At 49.9% G+C, this 24850-nt stretch overlaps 1 protein-coding gene across 2 annotated transcripts in view; it reads right to left on the reverse strand.

The window, feature by feature from the left end:
- The window catches only part of Pebp4 (phosphatidylethanolamine binding protein 4), a 232911-nt gene extending 210616 nt beyond the window's left edge, over nucleotides 1-22295 (reverse strand). For both annotated transcript variants that reach the window (XM_010624018.3, XM_010624008.3), the window contains exons 1-3: nucleotides 22231-22295; nucleotides 21718-21868; nucleotides 17684-17734 (exon numbers count right to left, since the gene is read on the reverse strand). In XM_010624018.3, the coding sequence (XP_010622320.1) occupies nucleotides 17684-17734; nucleotides 21718-21765 (99 nt within the window). In that variant the 5' untranslated portion in view covers nucleotides 21766-21868; nucleotides 22231-22295. The remainder of the gene's footprint in view (nucleotides 1-17683; nucleotides 17735-21717; nucleotides 21869-22230) is intronic.
- Between the last annotated feature and the right edge of the window lie 2555 nt (nucleotides 22296-24850).

The following is a 24850-nucleotide window of genomic DNA, read 5'->3' on the forward strand; positions in this document are numbered from 1 at the left end:
GGCTTTTTTTTCCCCTCTTCCTCTGCTCCCCCTCTCTCTCTCTCTCTCTCTCTCTCTCTCTCTCTCTCTCTCACTCAGCCCATCAGTTCTTTCTTTCCCTTCTCTGTAACTTTAATGCCTCCCATTCATCTTGCTTCCTCCTTTGTCAAGCTCCTTCCATCCTTAGAAACTCTTTCTCCAGTTGGGTGCTACGATGCTCCACTCTGGCGCACCCTTCTGGATGGAAGATGCAAGCTTCCAGTGCCAGCCAGGCCGGGGGCTGAGAGTTCACAGTCCAGCCCTTTGAGTGAATGGCCAGGCCACATCCAGTGAGCAATTGCCGATGGGATGCTTTAGGGGTACCTGTGATTTCTCCTCATCGGCATGGTGTGACATACACACACATGCACAGAATGACCACCGTAGAAGGAGCCTTCTTCCCTCACAGAGCTCCAGAGAGAGGGGGCATTAGGAGTGCTGCTCTGTGGTAGCATGAAGCTTTTGCTTTGGAAGACACAAGAAGCAAAAACAATATTGAGCATGAGACCCGCCTTGCAGGGCCACAGGGGAGGCATGAGGCTCAGCCCAGGACCGAAGGAATGAGCAGAAATGTGGCTCAGACTCTGTAGTATGAATTCCACTGGAAATGCAAGGGAAAGCTGGGGAAGTGGCTTAATTTAAAGGCTTTCTAAGGGCTTCGGGTTGTGGGGTCCACTCTCACTGTTTGGTACCTGTTATGGCTTGGGCCTAGGCATTCCCCTAAAGCCTCATATAGTCATAGGTAGGGACTTTTCAGAGGTGGCTGGAGGTAGTGTGTGATGCTGGGATTGATTCATAGTGCAATGTGTGGTGCACTAGGATTAAAAGCGTGAGTCCTACCCACCCTAAGTAGCCTGGATGAGATGTAAGGGATAGAAAGAGCTGCGGTCATTGCTTGTTGCTTTTTTAACTTCTGCCCACCATGAACTGTTTTTTCTCTGGGATGTCACCCTACCTTGGAACGATTTATGGACTAAAACCTCTACAAACTGTGAACTAAATAAACCTTTCCTCCTTCGACTTTGACTGTCAGGTATTTTGTCTTAGCAATGAGAAAACTAAGTAAGACATTGCCCTTACAGTGATTAGGTCAGTAATGGAGGTGACTGATTGGGAGGCACAAGCTTTGAGTCGATTGCCTTAAATGTGAAAGGCACACTTACAGGGGACTCATTTGCTGTCTCTAAGAATCAGCCAAACCTGGGCAGGGCAGTTTCTCCAGGGTCAGCAAGGCTCCCACATCAAAGCCTAAAGAAAATGCACAAAACAGAAAGGCATAATCCAACATGGGTGAAGGCTCAGCACCACGTGCCCTGATCAGGGGACAACTCTGAAGGCCCATCCAAGCCCCAGAGAGCTCTGCAGAGGCCTCATCATCACCACGACCCAGATCAACTCCTCACTGGCTCCATCTTGCCTCCTCCCAACTCAGAGAGCTCGCCCTAGCACCCCCTATCTTGCCCTCTGTTTTCCAAGGAATCCACATGACATATTCTTTTAGGTCCCTACAACCCACTAACCCCTACCCTGTCACCTCACAACCAAGACAGGGTAACAGGGTTAGGGACACTCCCAGGGAGAGACACTCCCAATATGGTGACAGGATCACTGTCTACAAGTGCTACTTTCACTCCCTCACTTGAATCTGGTGTTGTTCACAGGACCAATTGGAAGATGCTCTCTTCAGTCCTTCATTTGCATGTGGTCACAACCAATCAAAAGACTTGTTCCTCATCCTTCATTTACATATGGCAAGAAGCCATGCTGGCTTTTCAATAGCATGGTTTCCACCCGACTTAACGCCAACTGAGAATTTGATAGGATAACTGCCCCAATGCCTTAATGCATATAAGGACGATAACCTGGGAATTTTGGGTACAAAAGGGCTCTCTCCTTTATCCTTAGAGCCACTGTGAGCCTTTTCACAAGCCTGCTCTCACTCTGAAGAGCACACTTCTTTCCCACTTTCAATAAATGTACACTTTTGCTGCCTTTTCTGTGTGTCTTGTCCAGTTCTTTGTTCAGGACACCAAGCACCTGGAAAGAAGCCTCACCAGACCCTCTATCCCATGATAGAAACCTCCGGGAAGAGGAACCTCTACTCCTTTCTCCGCATCCTCAAATTCTGCATCTCATGGTTAAGGCCAACACCATCTCTCCGCTGGCTCCTCAGGGTGAAGTCTCATTCACTGCCCCATCCTGGACTCCCTGCGCCTGACGCGGTAGCCACGCTCCCTTGGCGTGCTTGACTCCTTAGGTTGACCAAGCACTTCCAATTTCCTCCACCTCCTGGCTAAGTCTTCTCTCTTCAGCTGGATTTCCTTCCTGTGCCTATCTTTCAGTGTCACGGTCCCCTAGGGTTCGCTCATTGAACTCTTGTCTTCCCACTCTCCACAGGGATGGCTCCAGCCACCTCCATTATGGCTGTCTCTAAATTCCTGTCAGTCTGTCCTGCTACCACCGGGCCTTTCTCACTTAGGTGGTCCCCAGGCCCCTCACACTCCAAGTTGTGTGGAACAAGTGGTCTCTTCTCCTGTGAGTCTGCTCCTCCTCCTGTGACCTTGACTTCCGGGGCCTTCACCCAACACCCCAGGTCAAGGTTACCCTTAATGTCTCCTCTCAGTCCTTCCTGTTCCATCAAAGACCAGGTCCTGTTGAAGCTCTGTTACCTGGTAGTCTCCTTCTAAAAATAGCTCACCACATAAATGTTACTGGGTCTTGGGGTGCTTGCCTCTTGGTTTCCAGGTTCTTCTCAACTTGAACAAAAAAGTTGAACAAGACAAGCAAAAATGGTGACAGAGTTTATTTGAAAAAGTAAAAGTGAAAGGTGAGGGAGAAACTGGCTCTGCAGAGGGAGTGTGGGCCATGTAAAAGAGGAAAACATACACTTTGGGAGCACAGGGTAGGCTACCATGAGGAAAGCCATGGTAGTGAGATTTTTATGGCATCTGTGTCCCCTTATACCATCCACATCTCACGGGAACACAAGATGGGTGTTGGGATCCCACCATGCATCTCTTCTCAGCCAGTCTAGGCCACGCACTATCTCCTATCTCGGTTCTGGCCTGAGTGCTCAGGGCACTGTGCGGAGGGCTCATACACTTTTTTTTCCGGGGGCGGGGTCACAAAAATGTTTCCAATTCTTTAAAACTACAACACAAGCTGGACTATACTCATCTTTATACCAAATGTAATCATCAAACCAATGTTTAATATAACTTTGAAGGAAGAAATAATTTATCAGGTCAAGATGTAAAAGCCTGGGACTAAGGCAGGCGATTAGGGCATGGCTAACCGACTAGGCAAGTGGGTTTGTCCAGTGGATCAAGAGATCCAGGAGACATGGCCAAGTCCTGTACCTGGAACCAATAAGAAAGTGTTATCTTCAATTCTTCTGAAAAGAAATCAAGCTGGTTTTGGACAGGATGGCCTAGATTTAACATCAATCTGAGGAGTGGGAGATACAAAAAATATTAGCCACTGTGCTTTCTCTCACAGCAGTATGCTCTCACTCTGCAGAGTGTACTTCTTTCCTACTTTTAATTGGCAAATACTCTCTTGGTAGAGCAAGTTTCTTTTCCTATCTTTAATAATGTATCTGGGTATGGTGGCATAAGCCTATAATCCTAGCACTCGAGCAGCTGAGGCAAGAGGATCACTGTGAGTTTGAGGCCAGCCTCTGCTACATAGTGAGTTCAAGGCCAACCTGCACTACATAGCAAGCTTCTGATTGAAAAGAAAAGGAGAGAAGAGAAAGGTTCACTACCTTTTGCATTTGTTTTGTATAATTCTTTGCTCAGGACAAGAAGAACCTAGAAAAGAATCTCTAGAAAGAGTTCCCAGCAGCCCAGAACCTGGTAACAACAGCACCCAGCAGATCCGTCCCTCCTCTCCAAAGCTTAGCCCCATACCTAACCTTCTGGATGAACTGGATCTACAGGGCCCTACTCTGCTCCTAGCTTCCCTAGCTTGTCTGAAGTACAAAGGTTGAAGTGTTCTCTTCTTTACAATGCCCTCCCTGACATAGCATCAGTTTACTCTACCAGTCTCATCCCTGTCCTTGAGTTTATTTTTTCTTTCCTTCTTTCCTCTTTTTAATTTTTGGGGGGTGGGTGGTTGGAGATGAGGTCTCCCTTTGTAGGGCTGGATTAGAACTCATGGCAATCCTCCTGCCTCAGCCTTCCGAGTGCTGGGGTTACAGGTGTGTGCCACCACACCTGGCTTCCTGCCCTTGCATTTCTGTCTACAGTAGTTGCAGCTTTTCTTAGAGGCAGGCTCTCTGTCATCCAGGTCTCTGCATGTGTGACCTGTCCTCTGAGTGGGATGCCTACAGGCTTGGTTCCCTTCCCTGACCTGCCTGGTTCCTTTTCAACCTTCCCGTCTGCTCTCCCAAGTCACTTCTTCAGCAAGGTCATCCTGATCCTGCACTCATCAAGATCAGGATTCAGGGCCAGGTATAGTGGTGTACATCTGTAATCCCAGCACTTGGGAGGCTGAGGTAGGAGGATCACCAAAAGTCTGGGCCACATAGTAAGACTCTGTCTGAGGAAAAAAAAATCAAGATAGTGCCCCTCTGTCCCCTGGGGGCCTCTACCAGTCCCACTTTCTAGGCTCTGAGACCCCGAGGGCAAGGAGGGACCTCTTCCACCCTTGTATCTGCAGTGACCAGAGGGCCTGGCTCAAGACAGCCTGATGAAGTGGCCACAGCCCCTCCCTCAGTAACACTTCCTCTGGCCCTGGACAGGACCTGTGGCCTCTTCTCTGCCCCAGGCACAGGCCCTTCTGGAAGTCACCTGACCCTTTCCAGGGCTCTCAGCCAGCTCTGGGGGGAGGAGTCATGTGACCACTTAGGCATGCGTGACAGGCTCCCTGGATCGGGGTGACCTTGCATCGAGGGGACCTGCGTGAGGCTGGGCCTGCGGGTAGTGGAGAGGGGAAGGCCAGGGCAGAGGCGGGGACCCCCCCCCCAGATACTTGGCCTGGATTCCTGAGCCCAGGTTACGTAACACCTGAGGAGAACTAGGCTCCCCTGTCACCCGCACCTTTTCCCTTTCTGTGGAGCATTTCACAGCCACAGCTGCCTCTCGGAGCAGGGCTATTTTGGGAGCTGTTTTCATCTGACCTATATTAAGCACCGTCACAAGGCAGAGGCGAGGTGTGGGAGCAGGGGGCCCGCTGGCTCCTCGTGCCTCTTTTAGTGTCAAGGGTGAGACAACGGGGTGAGCCAGGGCCGGGCACTGTAGAGTTGAGGCTGAGTGGCCCAGGCCTCTCTCACCAGGGCACCCAGTGACCCCACAGAGCCCTAGGCGTGGGCGGCCTCCCTTGCTCTAGGACGGCCCAGACCTCCACCCAATTTCACAGTTCTGATTTCCTGCCCTCCACAGGACAGGGAGGGACTTCCATTTCCTCAAAGCCTAGAAGCTACCTGGCCTGGCCAGGGTGAGGTCAGAGCCTATGAAAGGGAGTTAGCAGGGTTTCAAAGGCCGCCAGGCCAGCCTCGGGCCTCTCCCTTGGGACTCCCCTTTCCTGCGTTCATCATTAAACCCCATGACCAGCAGGGGGCGAGAAAGGGCCACCGAGAGACCATTTTTGAGGGCCTGTAGATGCAGTGACCAGGTACGTACTTACCTGGCTTAGTACCCCCTTCCACCTGTTCAACTGTGGTACCTGGCTTCTGTCGCTTGAGCCTCTTTCTGTTGTCTCCCTAGAGGCAGCTATCCCTTCCCAGTGCCCTAATTTGTCTCTCCAGGCTGCTAGACCCAAAACCCACATCTCCAGTGCCTCCTCTTTCCTAGAGTCAAGCCCATGGGTCCAGTTGGCCCACGGCACCACATTCAGAACTCCCTACGTGGCCTTGGCTGCCCTGTCCACACCTAAACCGGCCCCAGCCCCAGGATGCTGGCTCCTCCCACCTGTTCCACTCTTTCCGAACCTTAGAAGGGTAGGGCCAGGTCTCTTCTAGCCAGCTGGGAAATCTGAAGTCACTTTCCTTTCCACCTGCCAGGAAAGACAGCGGCCTGGGGCTAGGCTTTGGTGTGAGGCTGGCCTGCGGTGGGGAGAGGCTCCCGGGTGCAGGGGCTGCGGTTCCTGTGGTGCAGCGACAGTGGACAGAGGGGGCTATGAGCCACACGCAGAAGCGGGAGGAGATCAGAGTGCGCAAACTTGACTCTGAGGGTGGCGGACTTGAGTTGGGAGAGAGATGGGCAGAGCCTGCCGGCAGGACACACCCAGAGGTGAGGTACAGCACAGCACCTCACACAGGTACGTGGGATGCTGGGGAAGTACAGCTGTCCCTATTCATCTGCAGATTTGCTTTCTGAGCTCTCTGTTACCAAAGACAGGCTGTGGTCCAAAAACATTAAGTGGAAAATTCCAGAAATAACCAGCCCATAAGATTTAGGCTTAGTAGCATGATAAAATCCTGCATCGCCCCACCCAGGACAGGCACCGGCCCTTCATCCAGCCCTCATATCCCTGACACCTGCCCCCAGTCGCTTAGCAGCCACCTGGGTCATCCAACGCAGCCGAGTCTCGGCCTTGAAATGCTTGTGCTCCAGTTACCCCAGTTTCCTTGGTAATTGCCCTAAAGAAGTGGTGGCAAACCTATGACACATATTTTTTTCTAAACTAAAACCTCAGTATAGGGGTTTAATTGCAGTGTTGGTACTTTGCCATACATAAATGGGTCTAGGGTTGCAGTTTGGGCACTTATCTCTAAAAGGTTTTCCATCCCTGCTCTAAAGTACAAACTCTCATCACAGCATATCACTTTAATTGTTCTATTTTACTATTACGTATTCTGGCTATCTCATATTGTGCTTAATTTATAAATTAAACTTTATCATAGATGCGCATGTATAGGAAATAACAGCATATGTAGGGTCAATCCTATCTGCGATTTCAGGCGTCAGCTTGCAGTCTTGGAATGTGTCCCCGAAGGGTAAGGGGGTGGGCGACATAGGTACAACAGCCTTTTCAGAGTGCTTGGAGCTGGAGGAGACTTGAGCTCAAACCTGTCTTTCTGGGCTGGGCTGGGTGGCCCCTTCCCTCCTGTCCTCCATTGCTTACCCCAAACCACAGGGACACCCTGGGGAAGAGGGCAGAGGTCACTACTGTAGATCCTTGTTTTAGGCAGATATTGAAGCTGCCACAAGCAGAGAGCTGGGGACAAGTCAGCAGGTCCCAGTCTGAGAGGTGCTATCCCTAGGACATTCTACCCTAATGACAGATTTCCTACATAGTGAATACTGCTTAGGAGAGCAGAACTAAAAAGAACTGGTATTCTGATGTTGAAATCAGAGAAGATGATATCTTTTTTTACTTAATTTCTTGTTATGCTTTCTGATCTTTCAAAAACATGTTTAAAAGTTATTTATAATAAGCAATGTCTTATCTAACTTGTTTTATCTTACATATCGACATTATATATATAGTATGATCAAAATATTTGATGAATATTTAATTTTTTTAAAGAATGTGATTATAGTAAAAGGCAACTGCCTTTAATCTCTCTCAAAATATTCCAGCTACTCCCTCTCACTTTGAACACACTTATCCACCTCATTCTTGGCAATGCGTCTTTTACTGTAGCAAGTTTCATTTTTCATTTAAATATGTGTGGTTTCTGACCACTATCTGTACACAGTCCCACACCATACAGTATCCCCGTCACCAACGGGCCCCGCAAATGTACAGCTGCGACCTGGCGGGGTGAAAATACAAAGTGGAGGAAACAGAGACTGGAAGAGCTGGGGACAGGAAGTCACTTTCCAGGTCCCACCTGTCCCGGGCCAGGCTCCACCTCCCAAAGGCACAGTCCGCTGCTGAGCCTGGCAGCTCATTGTCCCAGTCACCTTCCAAGCACAAGAGGTTTCGAGGGGACGTTTTATACTAAAACCATAACAACCCATGGCATGAGGACACCACAGCGTAGCCACCATTCCATCGTAGGGCAAGACGTTCATTCCTCACCTGTTGGGGTGACTCAGGTGCAAACAAACCTGCTGTGTTGCCAGCTGTGTCAAAATAAAAAAAGCAACATAAAAGATAGGCAATAGGAAATAGAGAAGTAGAACTTCTAAAATGGGAGAGGGATCAAGAGATTCAGGGAAGGAAAGGGCATGAGAAAAGGAATTAAGATATGTTATGCCCACCACCAACTCCCCACAAAGGTATGAAGGCGGACTACCCACGTGAACTAATAAAAACCCCACTTGTGCACCTGCATCAGGCTTGATGGGAACGGTTGACCGTGACTGGTTTGCACTTTCACTACACTACACTTTTTATTGTTATTTTAAAACTGCTCTCATCTACAAAATAAAGCTCCGTGTAAAACAGGACACGTGTTCCACTCACTGGCAACGCCTCTTCCGTGTCCTGACTGCCACTTTCTCTTGTGCTAGCTGTGCGCTGGGTTTACTTTGTTCACCATGGGCCCAGGAGGCCTTGGCTGCCCTGTATCCGCACCGCCTGGGTTTGCACCTGTGCCCTCCAGCAGGCTCGTACGGCGACAAGGTGACCCAATCTCGTGTTCTCAGGAGTCACCAGGGATCGATGCCTGACTCTATTTGTGTGTCTTTATCAGAGTCATTTTGGAACCAAGTAATTTCACCTACGAAATCGCAACTTGGTGTTTCAACTTGTTTACTCTACCTTTTCTTTAATCACAAGCTATGGGATGTGCTAAAATGATGACAATACTGTTTGTACCCTAAGGAAAGAAAACCCCACTCAAATGTGTTGCTTCCATGACATTTTACAACTGAAAGATCTAGCAGGACGTTTTTCTTTCTTTTTTCTTTCCCTTCTTCCCTTCCAAAGTAATCTGGGAAATGAACAGCTTTGCTCTTCTCCCATTACCATCCATCTGAAGTTGTTATTCTCATTATAAAAATCTGGAAAATAAAAAAATACAGGACAGGCATGGTGGCAGCACACCTGAAATCCCAGCACTCAGGAGGCTGAGGCAGGAGAATCTCTGTGAGTTTGAGACCAGCCTGGGATACATAGTGAGTTCCAGGTCTGTCTCAACTATGTAGCGAGACCCTGTCTCAACCCCTCCAAAAAAAGAAAAAAAAATACAGAAAGAAGAAAATTTTAAGATTATTAATTTCACCATCTAGAAATAACCACCATTTAGTTTGCAGTATTTCTTTCTATCCTTTTTCATCAGCGTATGATTTTGATACACTTTCACCCCGGGGAATTGGTACATATACACATATCTCATCTTGGTCACTTTAGTCCCCGCCCTCCAGGCCCTCTTCTCCCCCCTCCCGCAGATCGCCCCATTGGCACAGCCTACCTCCTTGTTCTACCATCTCTCTTTTATTCTGCTCTTTGAATTATTTATATTTTGGGTCTGTCATATGAGAGAAACTGTGCCGTATTTAACCCTCTGCATCTGACTTAGTTTCCCTAGTATTACGGTCTCGAGGGCCATCCGTTCATCTACCAGTGACTCAAGCTTGTCACTCTTCACGACTGAGTAGTGCTCCACTGTAAATACCTTTTCCTTATTCATTCACCTGCTGGTGGGCATGGGAGCTCCTTCCACAGTTCACATATTCTGAGGAGTTGTGCTGGGTGTGCTTGGATCGCTGTAATGTGATGTCTAACGCTTTGGGGAAGACACCCGGAATCTGCCCTTCTTGTGTATAGATTTTTCTCTAACAGTTGAGGTGGTAGTGATAAACACTCACATCACCTGCGTGTATGTGCCTGTGTGGGTGTGCACACTTCCCACCTGATGGACATCCCTCACTTGCTTAAACCTTTCCCTGTTGCAGGTTGTTACTCTTTTCTTCATTTCCGCCAGTGTCACTAGTGTTGTCGGTTTCTTGTACATCAATCTCTTCCTGACCTCTGATTTTTTCCTTTATTTTTTTTCTTTTTGAGGTACCAGGGATTGAACTCAGGACCTTGCACTTGCTGGGCAGTTGCAGCACCACTGAGCTATATCCCTGGCCCTTCCTTATATTTTATTATTAGGATTTTCTTGAATCAAAGTGTATGGATATTTTAGAGCCTCAATATAATAGATGGAGGAAAAGGGAAAAAATCTTTTCCATTATACTGTTATGTACAGTTCCTGAGGCTGTGGATTAAAACGAAAGATTAACGGGAGGAAAAAGATTTATTTGTGTGGACATGGAAGCCAACAAAGGAAGTAGCTGGTTTGTGGAATTGTTAAAGGCTTAAAAAAAATCTTTATACCAACTATGAGGTTCTGAGTAGATCTCTATATACCTCATCTAATTATTTCCCAGGTAGAAATGCATATTTCCCTCAAGCAAAGGGAAATGAATATTATCATTTTTTAAAATTTCACCAGGTGTAGTGGAACAAGTCTGTAATGCTGGAAGGCTGAGGCAGGATGATCTCAAGTTCAAACCAAGGCTAGGCAATTTAGCAACTTAGCAATATCCTTCCTCAAAAAAAAATTAAAGTAAAATAAAAAGGTTGGGCATGTAACTCAGTGTAAAGACCTTGGGTTCAATCCCCAGCACTGAAAAATAAATAAATTAAATTTTAATTTGATTAAATTTAAAATTTTCACTGATTTGATAGGCTAAACATTAAAATAATTTTCACTTTTTTATTACTGAGGCAAAGTGATATTTTATGTATTCATAGTTTTTCCTTTTTAATGAATTATAATAGCCAGGCATGGTGGCACACATCTGTTATCCCAGGACTCAGGAGGCTGAGGCAGGAGGATCACCATGAGTTCGAGGCCAGCCTGGGCTACATAAGGAGTTCAAAGCTAACCTGAATTACAGAGCAAGACCCTGTTCTCCCCGTTTCCTTCAGATTTTAAATGCTCAGTTGTTATATTAAAATATCTATGAGGACAAACAGTGAAAAACTCACGTATTTATCTTACCAGTATGAGGAGAAAGACTCCATTTAATCACCAAATTCCTTACTAATTTTGAAAAACAGGAGTGTCCGGTCACTTAATCAGGACAATTTCGATTGTTATCTTAGCTGTCTTCAAAGTGAAATTTCGAGCTAACATCCAATACCAAGTTGTTTTACAAAACAAACTCTGTGGATATTTAAAATCCGAGCTCTAAATTCCAGGGAACTTAATCTTCTAGCAGCTTCATGTGGTGTCCCAAATACTTTAGAAGTACTGAGCTGTAACTTGTTGTTTTGACTTGATTACATCAAGGGCAGAGGACCCCATAGCTGCGACCCAAAAACAATACTCTAGGTTTGCTTAAATCCCCTATATTTAACTTTCTCTTTTAGCTGCAGCCAATCAAAACAAAACACCAAATTGCTCTGGGCTACATCCCCTTTCCAGTTATCTGTTTGTAGAGATTAAAGCAAAAAGAATTTGTTCACAACTTCAACTTCTCCAAGTTTAAACCTCCTGCTGATTTCTCTGAGCTTTATAAAAGTACTTTCCAGAATTCTATTCCAGAATACATAATAGATCTGCTTGTTGCATCAAATGGTTTTATTTACTTGTTTTTCCCCTTGCAATCACAGTTCCCATGGCAGAGGGAAGCACCCATGCCTGGCACCGCGCCTGTCAGGCACAGCTAGTCCAGTAAACACTGCAGGCTGAAGTGGACAGAACTGCTGTGCAAGCAGGTGGGCCTTAGCTCTGCGGCCGGTGATTATTTTTAAACCTGGGCTGAACTGTGTCACGGTCTCCAAGAATGAGAGCTTGGGCGAGCCCGGGGGAGCTGTCCTCCCTTGTCCCCGCGGGACGCCCTCTAGCCCAAGCAAGGCCTCTCCTACCGTCCTGCCTTCCGGAGCCCTGAGACATTCTCTTTAGGGCAGGGCCCTGGAGACTAACAGTGGGGCTGCTTTGGAGACCTGAGCCTGCCAAGCAGTCGCTTGAACGAGCCTGGAATTTGCCAGCAGCACAGGTCCTTTAGGCGGACTTCGCTGGAGACCAGACAGAGGGGAGTGAAGGCCGTGTGTTCGCCTGCCCTACCTCCTCCTGCCGGTCTGGCTGCCGCTTCCCTGTGTCCAGGGCTGCAGACTGTGACACAGAGCGCTGGCAGCTTGAATGGAGCGCGGACTCCAGGGTGCCGGGCCTCAGCTTGGCCCCAGGCCCAGTCAGCTTGGGGCCCAGCTGCATTGGCTTTGCTGCTGCTGCTGCCCAGGTGCCAGTATCGGCCTCACTCTCCGCCCAGGTGGCACTGGCCTTGACCTGCTGCTTCTCCCCCTCTCCTGCCCCAAGCCTGCCCACTGGGATCTCAGGGCCCCTCTGTGTAAAGAAGTAGTGATTTGTTGCTCTAGGGACCAACAGGCTCCCTCAAGTGTCTTTTGTGGAGGCTCTAGTCCCATTTATTGACTGACTGTTCTGAGACAGGGTCTCCCTGTGTGTCTCAGGCTGGCCTTCACCTCGCTATGTAGCCCAGGCTGGTCTCCAACTTCTCAGCCTCCCCAGTGCTGGGATTGTAGGCATTTGCTACCACGCCTGGATGTATTTTCATTTTCGGCTTTCAGGGAGGAAAAATATTTTCAGTGTGCAGAGGGAATGAAGGCATGGCTTTTTATCATTGAAAGAGCTGATCTTACATATTCTGCCCTGTGCCACGAAATAGTCAACGCTACAGTTTTTCTCTGGAATCTAAGCAGGCCAGTATGGAATTGTGTTGGGGTGTGGAGGGTCCCCCTTATGATACACTTATTGCAAGGCATGTACAAGAGTTTCTTCCGGACCAAGGACAGGGCTAAGAAGTCTTCGAATGATGGCAGTGGTGACCACCAGTGGACAATTCTGCTCCTACGTGAGAATGTCTGGCGGAACATGGAACTTTGAGAGCTACAGGAAACACTGCTTTTGTCGCTTTTGTTTTTTAAGCTTTACAAAAGTGTAGAAGCAGAAAAAAAAAAACATAAAAAGCGAACATAATGCTATATATATATAATGTTACACTGATTATATATTTTAGACCTTTATATCTAAATTTATTTATTTTGCTTTTCTGAGACAGTGTCTCACTATATAGTCAGGGCTGGCTGTGTTAGTTACTTTTCTCTCGCTGGCCAAGGCAAAATCACCGACACCCAAAGTTATAGGGGAATGTTTTCTTTGGCTTACAGTTGGTAAAGGTTTCAGTCCATAACTGGCTGGCTCCAAGGCAGGGGTGAAACTCACAGAGGAGAAACAACATGGCACACACAAGGTAGCAAAGGCAACAAGGGAAACAATTCATGGCAAAGAGCAGCAAGAGACCTTCACAGTGTCTTTCTGCCCCTTTTATTTTATTCAGATTACCTAAGGTGTGTAGCACCCACCCCCTTCATCCTAGTGTCCTCCGGCCTAGCCCCACCATGAATCAGTCACACTCGAGATTCAACCACCTCCAAAATAGCCCGTGACCACGTGGGGCTCTGGGGAGACATCTAGACACAAATCATAACACTGGCCTTGAACTCGCTATGTACCTCAGGCTGGCCTCAAACTCACAGTGATCCTCCTATGTTAGTCTCCGAAGTGCTGAGATTACAGGTGTCACATTTGCCAACATTTGTTTCACACACACACAAAGAAGAAAGAAAATAGATGCTCAACCTCTCAGTAATCAGAGAAACAGAGTATTGCTGAGATACCCACATGTACCAAGAAACGAGGAAAAAGTCCATGCCTGAAATGCCTTGTGGGGATGAGGATGTGAGCAACTGGAATTCTTACCAACTGCTCTGGATACCACTGTCACATTATCTTTACAGCTGAGCATGCACATATTTCTAACCCCACAGCTTCATTTCCAGGTACTGTATTTACCCAAAGAGGAAGGCTTGACCATGTAAATGAAGGCAAGTTTGGGAATATTCAAAGATGCAGTTTTCATAACAGCAGAAAACTGGACCACAGAATCCTAGGCAGTAGGCATGGAATTATATGCTGCAGTGAAAAAGGAAGGCACAATTGCTACGTCCATCATGATGCTTGTATCTTAGTAACACAGGGCTGAGTGAAAAAAAACAAGTCCAATAAGATGGTGGACACACAGTATAATGTAATTTCTCAAAACTGAAAACTAAAGCTAGTCTAAACAGTCTGCTATGTAGCAGTGTCTACACAATATGATACAAAATATTTTAAATTATTGAAGAAACCATGAACCCAAAATACAACATACAGATTCCCCTGTGTTGGCGAAATTAGAGGTAGGAAGGGGGTTACACGTGTGTTGCTTCTTCCATGCAGAATGTTATGTTTTTATGATGAATAAGAGCTGTGCAACTGTTTGGATTCTTACGTTTTGTGACTTAGATGTATGTAACATTTTTACGAACCATAGATTACCTCATTTAAACACAGGCGATGGGCTGGGAGTATACAGTTCAAAGGTACAGCCAGTTCTTAGTATGCCCAAGGCCCTAGATTTAATCCCCAGTGGTAGAAAATAAATATTCATGAAAACATGCAGTGGCTTTTGCAGAGAGCCTTTGGTGGGAACTCAGTCTGGCCTGGCATTCCAAAGTCTTAAACCTACATGACTATTGACATATCATTGTTGAATTAATGATGCTTCTAATTTTCAAAATTTTTCCATTTTATAGGCATGAATATAGAGACTATTTTTCATGTTTCTATTTCTATAACAAGATACTGGAAACTAGGTAAGTTATAAAGAAAATAGGGTTTGGGTTTTTTTTGTTTTTGTTGTTTTTTGAGTTTTGTTTTGTTTTGTTCTGTTTTTTGGGACTACTGGGGATTAGACCCAGGACCTTCACACTGAGCTACATTGCCAGCTCTATATTTTTTATTTTGAGCCGTGGTCTTGTTAAGTTACCTAGGCTGGGCTCAAACTTGTGATTCTCCTATTGCAGCCTCCCAGAGTGCAAGGGTAACCTTGCTTTCTAAACACCTGTTTTGGAGATAAGGAATCCAGACCACTGAGAGTGAGAAGTCCTCCCTTATCTATTCCTGAGAGCTCCACCCCCTGCCCCAAGGCCCTCAACTCATTTCCTGTCCCTGCCCCTCACTGCTCTGTGATTCCCAAGTGAGCCGGCCCTGGTGTCACTCTGAGGGAGAAGTCCTCCCCTGACCTGGCTGGAACTCCACCATGGTGAGAGAGCTTTGCTTCTAGGTTCTACTCAGGACCTACCTACCTCACGGCTGCACCCTTGGGCCGGCCTTCCTGGGAGCACGGAACTCTTCTCACCGGAGCCCACAAGGCAGGGGCCCTCTGGCCTGGGGAGCCAGGGGGAGGCGGGAGGCCAACGATAGTCAGGTGGGAGTGGGGAAAGCAACCGCTTCCCAGAGGTGTAGAAGTGAGGGAGGGAGACACACACTGGGGCCTCTGCCCCCTCTGAAACAAACGTCAGAGACCTAGAGGTGAGTATGGTAAGGGCTGGAATCATCTGTCCCTTTTCACTGATGAGGTTCCTGTAAGTGGTCCAGGGGAAAAGGGCTCTGGGGGTGCACAGACGAAAGGACCCATCTTAGTCAAAATTGGGGCCCTCAAACCTTTATGACTCACAAGAGGGTTAAACTGAGGTCCAGAAGTCCACTGCAAGAAGCAAGGTGGCCAGTCGGAGTTTCACACACAGGCATTACCTTCTTGCGGTTCCTGGCTGGCTGCTCCAAGCCCACGGGCTCCCTGCCACCTGTTTATAGGTGAGCCTGGAAGGAACAAAGCCTCTCCACCTGCACCTCGTTGCTTCCATGCCTTCCCTCACTCCAATCCCCGTGTCCTCCAGCTCAGGTGGCCAAAATGAATTACCGGTGAGGTTGGAGCAGCACCGCTTTTCCCTGGCTCTGGGCCCCACTCTCAGGACTTGCATCAGAAACACCAGTGAGCAGCATGAGTCACCCAGGGATCCAGGAGGATCGGCAGGGCTGAAGTCGGAGTAGGAGCCTGGGCAAGGGTGGGACCAGGCACCAGGAAGCTTTGCCTAGTTCATGATGGGGACAGGTAGCTTTTCTCTGGGCTCTCCACAGTCCCTGAGGCCAGAGGGAACTGATCAAGGGCCCCGGCCTATGGTCACACCCCTGGATACAGTAACCAGGGCACTCACCTGGCTCCCCATAGGCCAAGCTTTGGCTCCTGGCCTTCAGATCTGCCTGCTGCTCCTCCCCTCCCATGGACCTGGCCCAGGAAGCTGCCTCTACCTCCAAGCAGGTCAGCTGGGTCCCAGAGGAGAGACAGCAGGTAAGTCCACAAGCCCTGGGCCCTGGCTGCTTTATCTGTCTGCCCTCTGTCACACATGGCATCCTGTACAGTGTGCAGCTTGGAAGTGTGAAGTCGGACATGGTCTGGACGGCTGGAGCCAGCCACCAAGGTGCAGCAACCCCTTGACTGGGCCCAGTAGCCTTGTGCAGCAGCCTGACGCAGGGCAGAAGGCATACAGCTCCCCACATCCTGGGAATATGGGGCAGGGGTAGCCACAGTGGCCCTGTGCCAGTGCAGCCTAGTTCAGCTACCTTTGTGTGAACCTGGCCAGGACAGAGGGGGAAGTTCAGGAGGGCCAAGCAGACATCTCCCCCACTATTCACCCGCTGAATTCTCCAACAAAAATGCACTGGCCAGGATGGGGTGCCAGCTTGTGACACTGGGTCACCTCAGTCCTTGTGGCTACTCTGTCTCCTGCCCTTCCCCATCTGAGGAACCCTTGTCTGTGCCTGACCTGTGGAAGCCCCCACTCTGCTAGGGTCCCCAGACTTCTAGATGTCCTGAACCTGTGGGTCCCCAGACCCTACTGGCCCCTCAGTAAATAGCCCTCTCCTTTCAGGAAACTCCCCAATCCATCTGGCCAGGAGAATTCAATTTTGCTCTAGGAATGTCTTCCAGGATAACGGAGACCCCTGCCCCTAGGCTAATGTCACTTTGCAAAGCAATAGCTGAGGATAGGGTTCCTTTGGCTTTAGAAGAGGGACAAGGCTGAGGTCAAGACTTCCTGGGGTCCAAGAGTGTCCCAGGAAGACAGGGATATCTCAGACAAGGGGATGAGGCTGAGCAGTGGGCAGTCCTGAGCATAGGGAAGGTAGAGAAGGCACGGGCCTTGCTTGAGGGTCAGGTTGGCTGAAAGGGGCTCTCTGAAGTGACTATTCAAAAATCTTACTGACCATCTTTACAGTTACTTTGGTCCCAGGCTCTAAGGATTTGTGTGTGTGTGGTGGTGGTGGTAGTGGTGGTGGTAGTGGGGGTACTGGGGATTGGACCAGGGCCTTTGCACTGAGCGACGTCCTCAGCCCTTGTTTATTTTTTATTTTGAAACATGGTCTAAGTTGCCCAGGCAGGGATTGAACTAGTGATCCTCCCAGAGTGCCTGGATTGCAGAAATGTGCCACCATGCCTGCTAAGTTAAGGAATTTTCTAACTTGTCCCTCTCCCCTCAAGACTGGTCAGTCCCTGATTTAAAAGCTTCCTGCCTCGATGCAGGAAACATTCTCACATTCTTGACTTCCTGTGGGGCAGGGATGGCCCAGTCCTCCTCAGAGTGGAGTGGCCTGGAGGAGGTCCCTGAGGCCAGCACAGCCAGTTCCTTCTGCTTCTCTGCTTTCTGTTCCCCTCCTGCCACTGAACTCAGGTGGACCCTCCCTGATGGCAGAAGGTGATGTTAGCAAGATAACACCACTCTGTCACAATTCAGAATGGGGCAGATGGATGAAACTGCCAGCCTCATGCAGGGAGCTAAAGGCCAGAGATAAAAATCTGTACCTCCCACAGCCACAACTTACCTTTTCCACTTTGTCCAGCCTTTTTTCTGCTCTGGGCCTCTGTGGGTTCATCTGTAAGAGGAAGTAGGTTATTGTGATATAAACTAAGAATAGTGTGTTAGGGCAGGAGGCTAGAAGGGACTCAGGACTGTCTGTTCCCCTCGGAGGGGAGGCTCTGGGCCCTCTGCCTGCTGGAATTCTCTCTGCTGCCTGCCCACTTTGGGATCTGGCCAGTCACCTCTGGAAGCTGCCATTCCCTCCTCTACCAAGTGCAGCTATTAATCAAACCGCTTCTCCTACGGTTGTTTGGGGGTTTAAATGAGGTAGTACTGAGAGCACAACACTGGGCATATAACTACTGAATAAATTATTATCATTGAACTTAAGCCTCTTGATGACAGGGATGACATCATTGTCATTTATAATCCTCACAATCTCTAGTACAGTGGCTGGCACCAGGAGGCGCTTAATGTGCATTTGATGAATGAAAGAAAGGGAAGATGAATGCACAAAGGAAAGGTCAAGCCCCATGATCTTCAGAGAAGCGTGAAAGCCAGGTTACGGGATGGGACTTAGCATACACAGGTGGGTTATGCACCTTTGGCCCGGTGGGGCTGTTAGTTCCCTTACATAGCCACTATCACATGGCGGCCACATCACTGGCCTAGGGGCAGCCTGTGGTCAGGAGAGCTGGGCTTGACTTCTGACCCTGTTCTTAACCCTGGCTTCCTGGTCCTCAGCTCTTATCTGTGATGTGGAGTGATCCGTGCTAAGGTTGGTTGTGAGGGTGCCAGTGCAGCTGCCACTTGGGGATCCTCTTAGGGTGGCCTTCAACCCCAGGCTTCCACCCACAGCTCAGGCTCCCAGGGGGCTTCCTGTTGGTGCCCCCAGGGGAAGAGGAAGAGAGTAGGTTGGGCTCAAGGTCTGGTGACTGGCAGGCAACTTTGCAGAGCATGTTACAAGCCTCAGATGCTTCCACGGGCAGCCCAGGCACCAGCACGGAGACCATCTGGAGCCCATCTTGCCTACTCCATGGAGTGTTTCCAGCTCTGAGTGCCAACTGCTTTCCTTCCCCCTCTTTGGGTCCCTGCATCCTGCATCTACCCTCTTGCGGCTTGGCTCCTTGCCTTCTTCTCATCTCACTGTGTGCCTTGTCCTGGGTGGTTGGAGCCATTAAATTAGGCATGACCACATCCTGTAGAGTATGCTTTGTCTGTGACAAGGCAAAGCGGACCATCAACATTCTCTGCCCAGCGTTTCTTCCCTTTTTAACTGAGCATGGTGGTGCACGTCTGTCATCTCAGCCCTTGGGAGGCTGAGGCAAGAGAATTGTGAGTTTGAGGCCAGCCTGGGCTACAGAGTCAGCTCAAGGCCAGCCTCGGCGACATAATGAGACAGTGTCTAAAAAATAAAGAAATAAAAATAAAACTACAGCCTAGGGAAGGGGTGGGATTTCCATGGGTAACTGAGTGGTGGTGGAAATGGCTGTACCCTGGCTGGTGGGAGCCAGACCGATGACTGTCAGGTCCTGAGAAAGCCAGAGATGATGCAGCTGCCACTGCCTTACCACTGTCACTACCTAGAGACACTTTCGGTCAACATCCCTGACCCCCATCTGCTTGAGGGCCACCTAGGGCTGGACGCGCCCATTAGAGCGTTAGGGTCTCCAGTATTCTGGCTGTCACCAGCCTGCTCATCTTTCAAGCCAACCAAGCCGGAGCCATGCGCATTTGTTTATAGAAATCTCCGCTCAGAAAGTAAGGGGAAGGAATGGAGGAGACAAATGAAAAGGAGAAGGAAAAAAGGAGAAAAAAGAGTGGAGCCTGTAAGACGGATGAAGTGGATCCCAGACTGGAGAAATGAAGTTGTACAGAGCTGGGCAGGGGGGCACTGTTCTCCTCGCTGCCAACGCCAGGAGACCCTCAGCATCACCCAAGGCAGCACCCCATTTGACTGAGGACCCTGCTGGTCAGGGAACCCACTTCCTGACTCAGCTTCTTATAGTGTAGGACATTCAGGTACCAAGAAGGCTCCCTGGGCCAAGGGCCAAGAGTGCAAGACAGCTCTGCAGAGTCAGGCCTGGAAATCTTCGAGACAAACTCAGGACACAGGTGAACCCCTGACAACCCTGTAACCCGAGTCAAAAGCAGCGACAACCTCAAACTCACCATTGGTTACTGACATCCAGCTGGGCTCTGGGGTTCAAGTTCAGGTTAAGCTGACCTTGGCAAGAACGTGGAGCCTTCCAGGTGTTTATTACACACATCCTGGCCCACCAGTGGAGAGGCCTAATTGAAACTGGCCTTGCTGGGGTGGGGTTCTGTTTTAAGATGCCCTGCTCTGTGCCATGCCTTCCTTTGTCTGGAAGAAGGACAGAGAACATGCGCATAAAAGGAACCTTTCCTGAAGGTCCACACCAACTTCCCCATCCGGGACATCAATCATGACCCCTGAACCCTGGCAGGACTGCTACTGAGGGGAGAAAGTGGGTCACAAAGAAGAGACAGGGGGCTCTGGCACCCACCTCCCCCCACCCAACAGAAACACTGGAGCCACATGCAAACCCATGGGAACAGTTTGGGCTTTTTATAATCTTTATTTGTTAACAGTTCGGGCTATTTTTTTTTCCTTGCTGCAAGAGATGCCAATGTTTCATGAAAAAGTTGTGAAAAACACAGATCTATTTTGGGGTGATCAGCCTCCTCAAAGCTTTGTACTCTCATCTGTGTGGGGTTCAGGGATGGGGGCAGCCCTACTCAGGTCTGCAGCTTGTTGGAAGCCAAGGATTCTTGGGCCTAGCAGCACTGGCTGCAGGTTACATGTCTGCCCCTTTCTTGTGTCTTCTCTGTTTATAACAGGGCAGAAAGCACCATCTAGCCTCTTTCTGCTGCAGACCCACCTGATGGTGGCTTTGGGAATTGTACTGCGAAGTTCAGCTCCCAGGTGACATGGGCTGGATCCACACCGTGGCTAAGGCTCATGCATTATCTTGGTATGCCTTGTGTGGTGGCATTAATGATGGTACCTGCAGCTTTTTAAAGACACAAGCCTAAGGCTGGAGATTTAGCTCAGTGATGCCACTGCCTGCCTCACAAGCACAAGGTCCCAAGTTCAATCCCCGGTACCAAAAAAATAAATAAAATAAAAAATAAAAGCACAAGCCAACATGAGCTCACATTTCCCTGCCGAATGAAGAACCACTTCAGAGCTGGAGAGCATGTTTGTTAAGGCCTGGGCCAGCCCTGGCTTCTCAGGAGACAGGCCAGGCCAGAGAGGCTGGGGAGAGAGCAAGGGTCCGCAGGTCCTCTGCCATCAGGGACTGGCCATAGCCTGGCCAGACCAGACTATGAGTGGACAGTGTGGCTGCCAGTCTGCTGTAAGGGGCTGGTGGCCTTGACCTGTCACTCATGTTCCCTGGTCTATCTCCTCTGGCCTCACCTTCAGATGGGATCTTCCTAGCTGACCCAGGATCCACCCCATAACCTCACACCAGGCCCTCTGTGCTTTCTGCTGTCCACGTGGGTACCAGATAGCAGGGGCATAAATTGGGATGGGACCCACCCGGGGCAGGGAACACAGGCCTGTGAGGGGCAGCATTGCAGAAGGGCAGGAAGAGTTACAGGGATTCAGTGCTGGAAGGGCACAATATGAAGGCCATCCAGCCATCTTGTCTTCAGGCACATGACATCGTTATCCCCGGTAGGGGAACAGTTTCAGGTTGGTACCCCCAAGAAGAACAATAGCTGCTCCTCTGCGTTTTCTGTTTCTTTTCACTCTTAGGGGCTTCCTCTTCTCCTGGCTTTCCCCTGCCCTGTCACCACCCTGCCCCGGGGGCAGGTCCGTCATCACAGGGTCAGCCATTCCCTGTTAACGACACAGTACTAACTGCTTCCAGAGCTGTCCAGCTGGCCTCTCCAAGACCTTCTGGGTCATTCCCCATCTATCTTGAAATTCTGGATTTTCCTCTGGCTGAACCAGACCCCAGACAGCGACTGACCATTTAAGGAAACTGAAGGTCGGGATGACTGCAGAATTAGATTCTCTCTGTCTCTCACCTGGTGTCTGGTGCCGGCTCCCTTCCTCCAGAATGCTTGCTCATTCATTTCCAGCCTTCAGTGGGTATTTTGCTGGGTCCAGTTTGGGTTCCAGGTGCTGCTCCAATAGAAAGGACCAACCAATGGAGCCCAGGCCTTCTGTGCTAGGCACCTACATAGGATGTCAGTGCTGGAATGAGCGTGCAGGGTCACCGAAACTGACCCCTGTCCATGAGAAAATAAACCCAGAGGGGAAAGGAACTTGTCCAACATCACATAGCTCCATGGAGGTAGAATCCTAGCCTCCTGATGACAACTGTCTGCTTTCTCCCTAATGACCTACCAGTTCAGATTTGCCTGTGATGATGAAACAGGGGCCCACTTTCTGTCATCCCTGACTCACTGGGTGGTCTCTGTTGGCCCCCAGGCTGGGGTCTGATCCCTCTGAGCTTGGACAGCAGAAGCTGCATAAGCCACACTCTTATCCTGAACAGAGAGTTACGTGGTAGAGTTTGTGGTTGTTCTGAAACTAACCTCGGAAGCACACTGGTGGCTCCCAGCTGCAGCAAACGAGAAGAGAGGGCTGGTGTGCACATGTGACTGGACAGAGGAGGAGGCAGAGAGTCCAGGAGGCTTTCTGGGAAAATTTCCCACCCCTGCCAGCCTTGAGAAGTAACCTGAGCCAGGAAAGCAGACTCCCAGCTGGAGTGGGCGGGCCCAGGAGAGGGGGTGGAGGCTGTGACAGCACTGCTGCTGCTGCTGCTCTGCTGTGAGCTGGGGGAGAGGGACTACTGACAACGTCTTACCTGGGGGGAAAGCCCAGCCTCTGGTATGGCTACTTCCCAGGATCTGGCATGGAGGGGCTGGACAAGGGTGAAACAGTGCAGCGTGCTGGCGGGACCTGGGCTTGAAGCTCACATGAAGCTGGCTTGGAACAGCTGGAGGATGGGACTGAGGTCTGAGGAGAAGGCCTGACGTGTGTCGAGAATCCTTCACGAAAAGCCGGGAGTTGCTGCTGGGAGTGAGGGACCCCTGGGTGCTTGCAACCTGCCCCAAGGGAAGGGTTTGCAGGGGTCCCAGACACCAGGGTCAGAATCTGAGTGGGCCCCTGACAGGGACTGGGAGCCTGAGGAGGACAGGGGCATTGGTTTCTGTGGAGGCTAGGACCCGAGGAGGAGGAGGACTGAATGAGGTCTCTACAGGGAATGCCCGAGCGTGAGGTGGTGGGCACTCTGAAGAACAGCTCGAAGAGAAGACTGTTCAGCGTAGGGCTGAGAATCCAGGCCAAACCCCCAGCAAGGCATCTGCCCTGCCAAGCCAGCAGACTGAGTGTGAGCAGGTGTGCAACCTCACTTGACACCCACACTAGTCCAAGACCTGCTGCCAAATCTACACCTCGGAACACCCACAGTCCAGCCTGGTTGAGGTTCCTGGCTGAGCTAACTCTTTCCAAGGGGGAGAGGGAAGGGGCTCCACATCTGCAGGCTGGGAGGCAAATCCTGCCCCTCCCTGTGCCTCAGGACTTTGGGGGGTTCTGCTTTCCTACCCTGTAATGCACTAGAGGCTGTAGATGCTACCAGGATGTGCGAAAGGTGACACCATCGGGCACCCAGCACTCAGGCATCTCCCTGGAGCTGTGAGGAAGGAACAGGGTATGGGTTCCACAGGCCCGACTTCCCAGGGAACTTCAAGAGATTGCATGCAAGCTTTGCTTTGGTGCAGTCACTCTGACCTGGAGCAGCAGGTGAGACTCTTCCATGCCAAACCTGGGGAGGAACACACCTAAGCATGGTCTAGTTTCCTTGGTAAATATGGATCTGAACTAGCACTTCCTGTTTTATGGAGGGTGAGTCCTAACCAGCACTGTGAGGTAGTACCCTCAGTCACTGCCAACTTCTTTTGTGGCTCTGAGTAGATTCAGAAGGTTAGAGGCTCCCTGCAATAATTTAGATCCTGCTGCACACCAAGTAGGCCAGAATGCACGTTTACCTCAAACATGTCGGTGGGCAACTTCTAATTAATTATATGCTTTACCAGACGAGAAGCATGCTTCAGACACACAGAAATTCAGTTTTTACTTGGCTTTCTTTGGCAGTCGATTTGTCTTCCTAATCATGTCTTGCATAAACTACTATTAAAATGGATCTGCATTCTCAGAGCACAAGCTAGACGTGTGATGAAGGGGGTCAAGGTAGGAGGTGTGCAGGCCCTGGCTATAAAAACTGTCCAGAGACCATCACCAAGTCAGATAAACTAGGAGCTGACTCTGCCACCGCTAGTCGTCCAGATCATAACAAAACCATTGTGAGATCACGCACTCATTTGACAGATGCGATTAGAATCCCTCTTTTACAGAGAAGTAAATTGAGACAGGGTGCCCACAGGGTCCACTTCTGTGGTTAGTTTGATAACATTCCTATCGGAGGCCAGAAGGTGAATGAACTCCCCGTAGCTGACGGGGTGGGGCAAGAACCGCTAAGGAAGCCCCTGGTGGGAGACTGGTGCGGCGGTACCGTGCCCACCCTGGAGCTCCTTGCGGGCTAGGTCAGACGGAGGCACAGGTTGCAGCTACAGGGGTGATGGGGAAGGTGCTCATGTGCAGGGAACGTCTCTGGGAGGCAGAGGACTAACACGAAACCCTATTGTCCTCCAATGGGCAAGCGGTGGAGGCCTGGGTTTAAGGGAAAAGACAGGAAAAAGCGCCCTTGTCCTCTAACTCGCAAGCCTTCCTTGGCGCGCTAGAATGGCTCTGAGCTCCTACTCCTCCTCCTGGGAAAAGCAGCAACCCCGCGCGAGTCTAGCGGTTTCACACCTGGCCGGGTGGAGGGGGACTAAGGGGCTAAATCCGAACCCCGGGAAGGGCCAAGCCCCACCCGAGACTCGCGGGGCAGGGTTTGGAGCCCCGAGGGTGGGGACGTAGGCGGGACCTCCGGGCACCCAATCACCTTCTTTTCCCGCCCCTTTCCCGCCCCCCTTCCCTTCTCCACCAACGGCGCGCCGCGGTGGGCGGACCCTGTTACGCCAGCCGTTCCTGGTTGCGATTTTTTGCTAACCCCCCTTCTCTCTCTCCTTTTCTTTTTTTTTCTTTCCCTTTTTGTGAATGAAAAAAGGAGGTCGCGAGCAGTGCCCGGGACTGCAGCGCTAGGCAGGCGTC

This window comes from Fukomys damarensis, unplaced genomic scaffold (assembly GCF_012274545.1).
Source record: "Fukomys damarensis isolate Sample0158 unplaced genomic scaffold, DMR_v1.0_HiC HiC_scaffold_18, whole genome shotgun sequence".
NCBI classification, from domain to species: domain Eukaryota; kingdom Metazoa; phylum Chordata; class Mammalia; order Rodentia; family Bathyergidae; genus Fukomys; species Fukomys damarensis.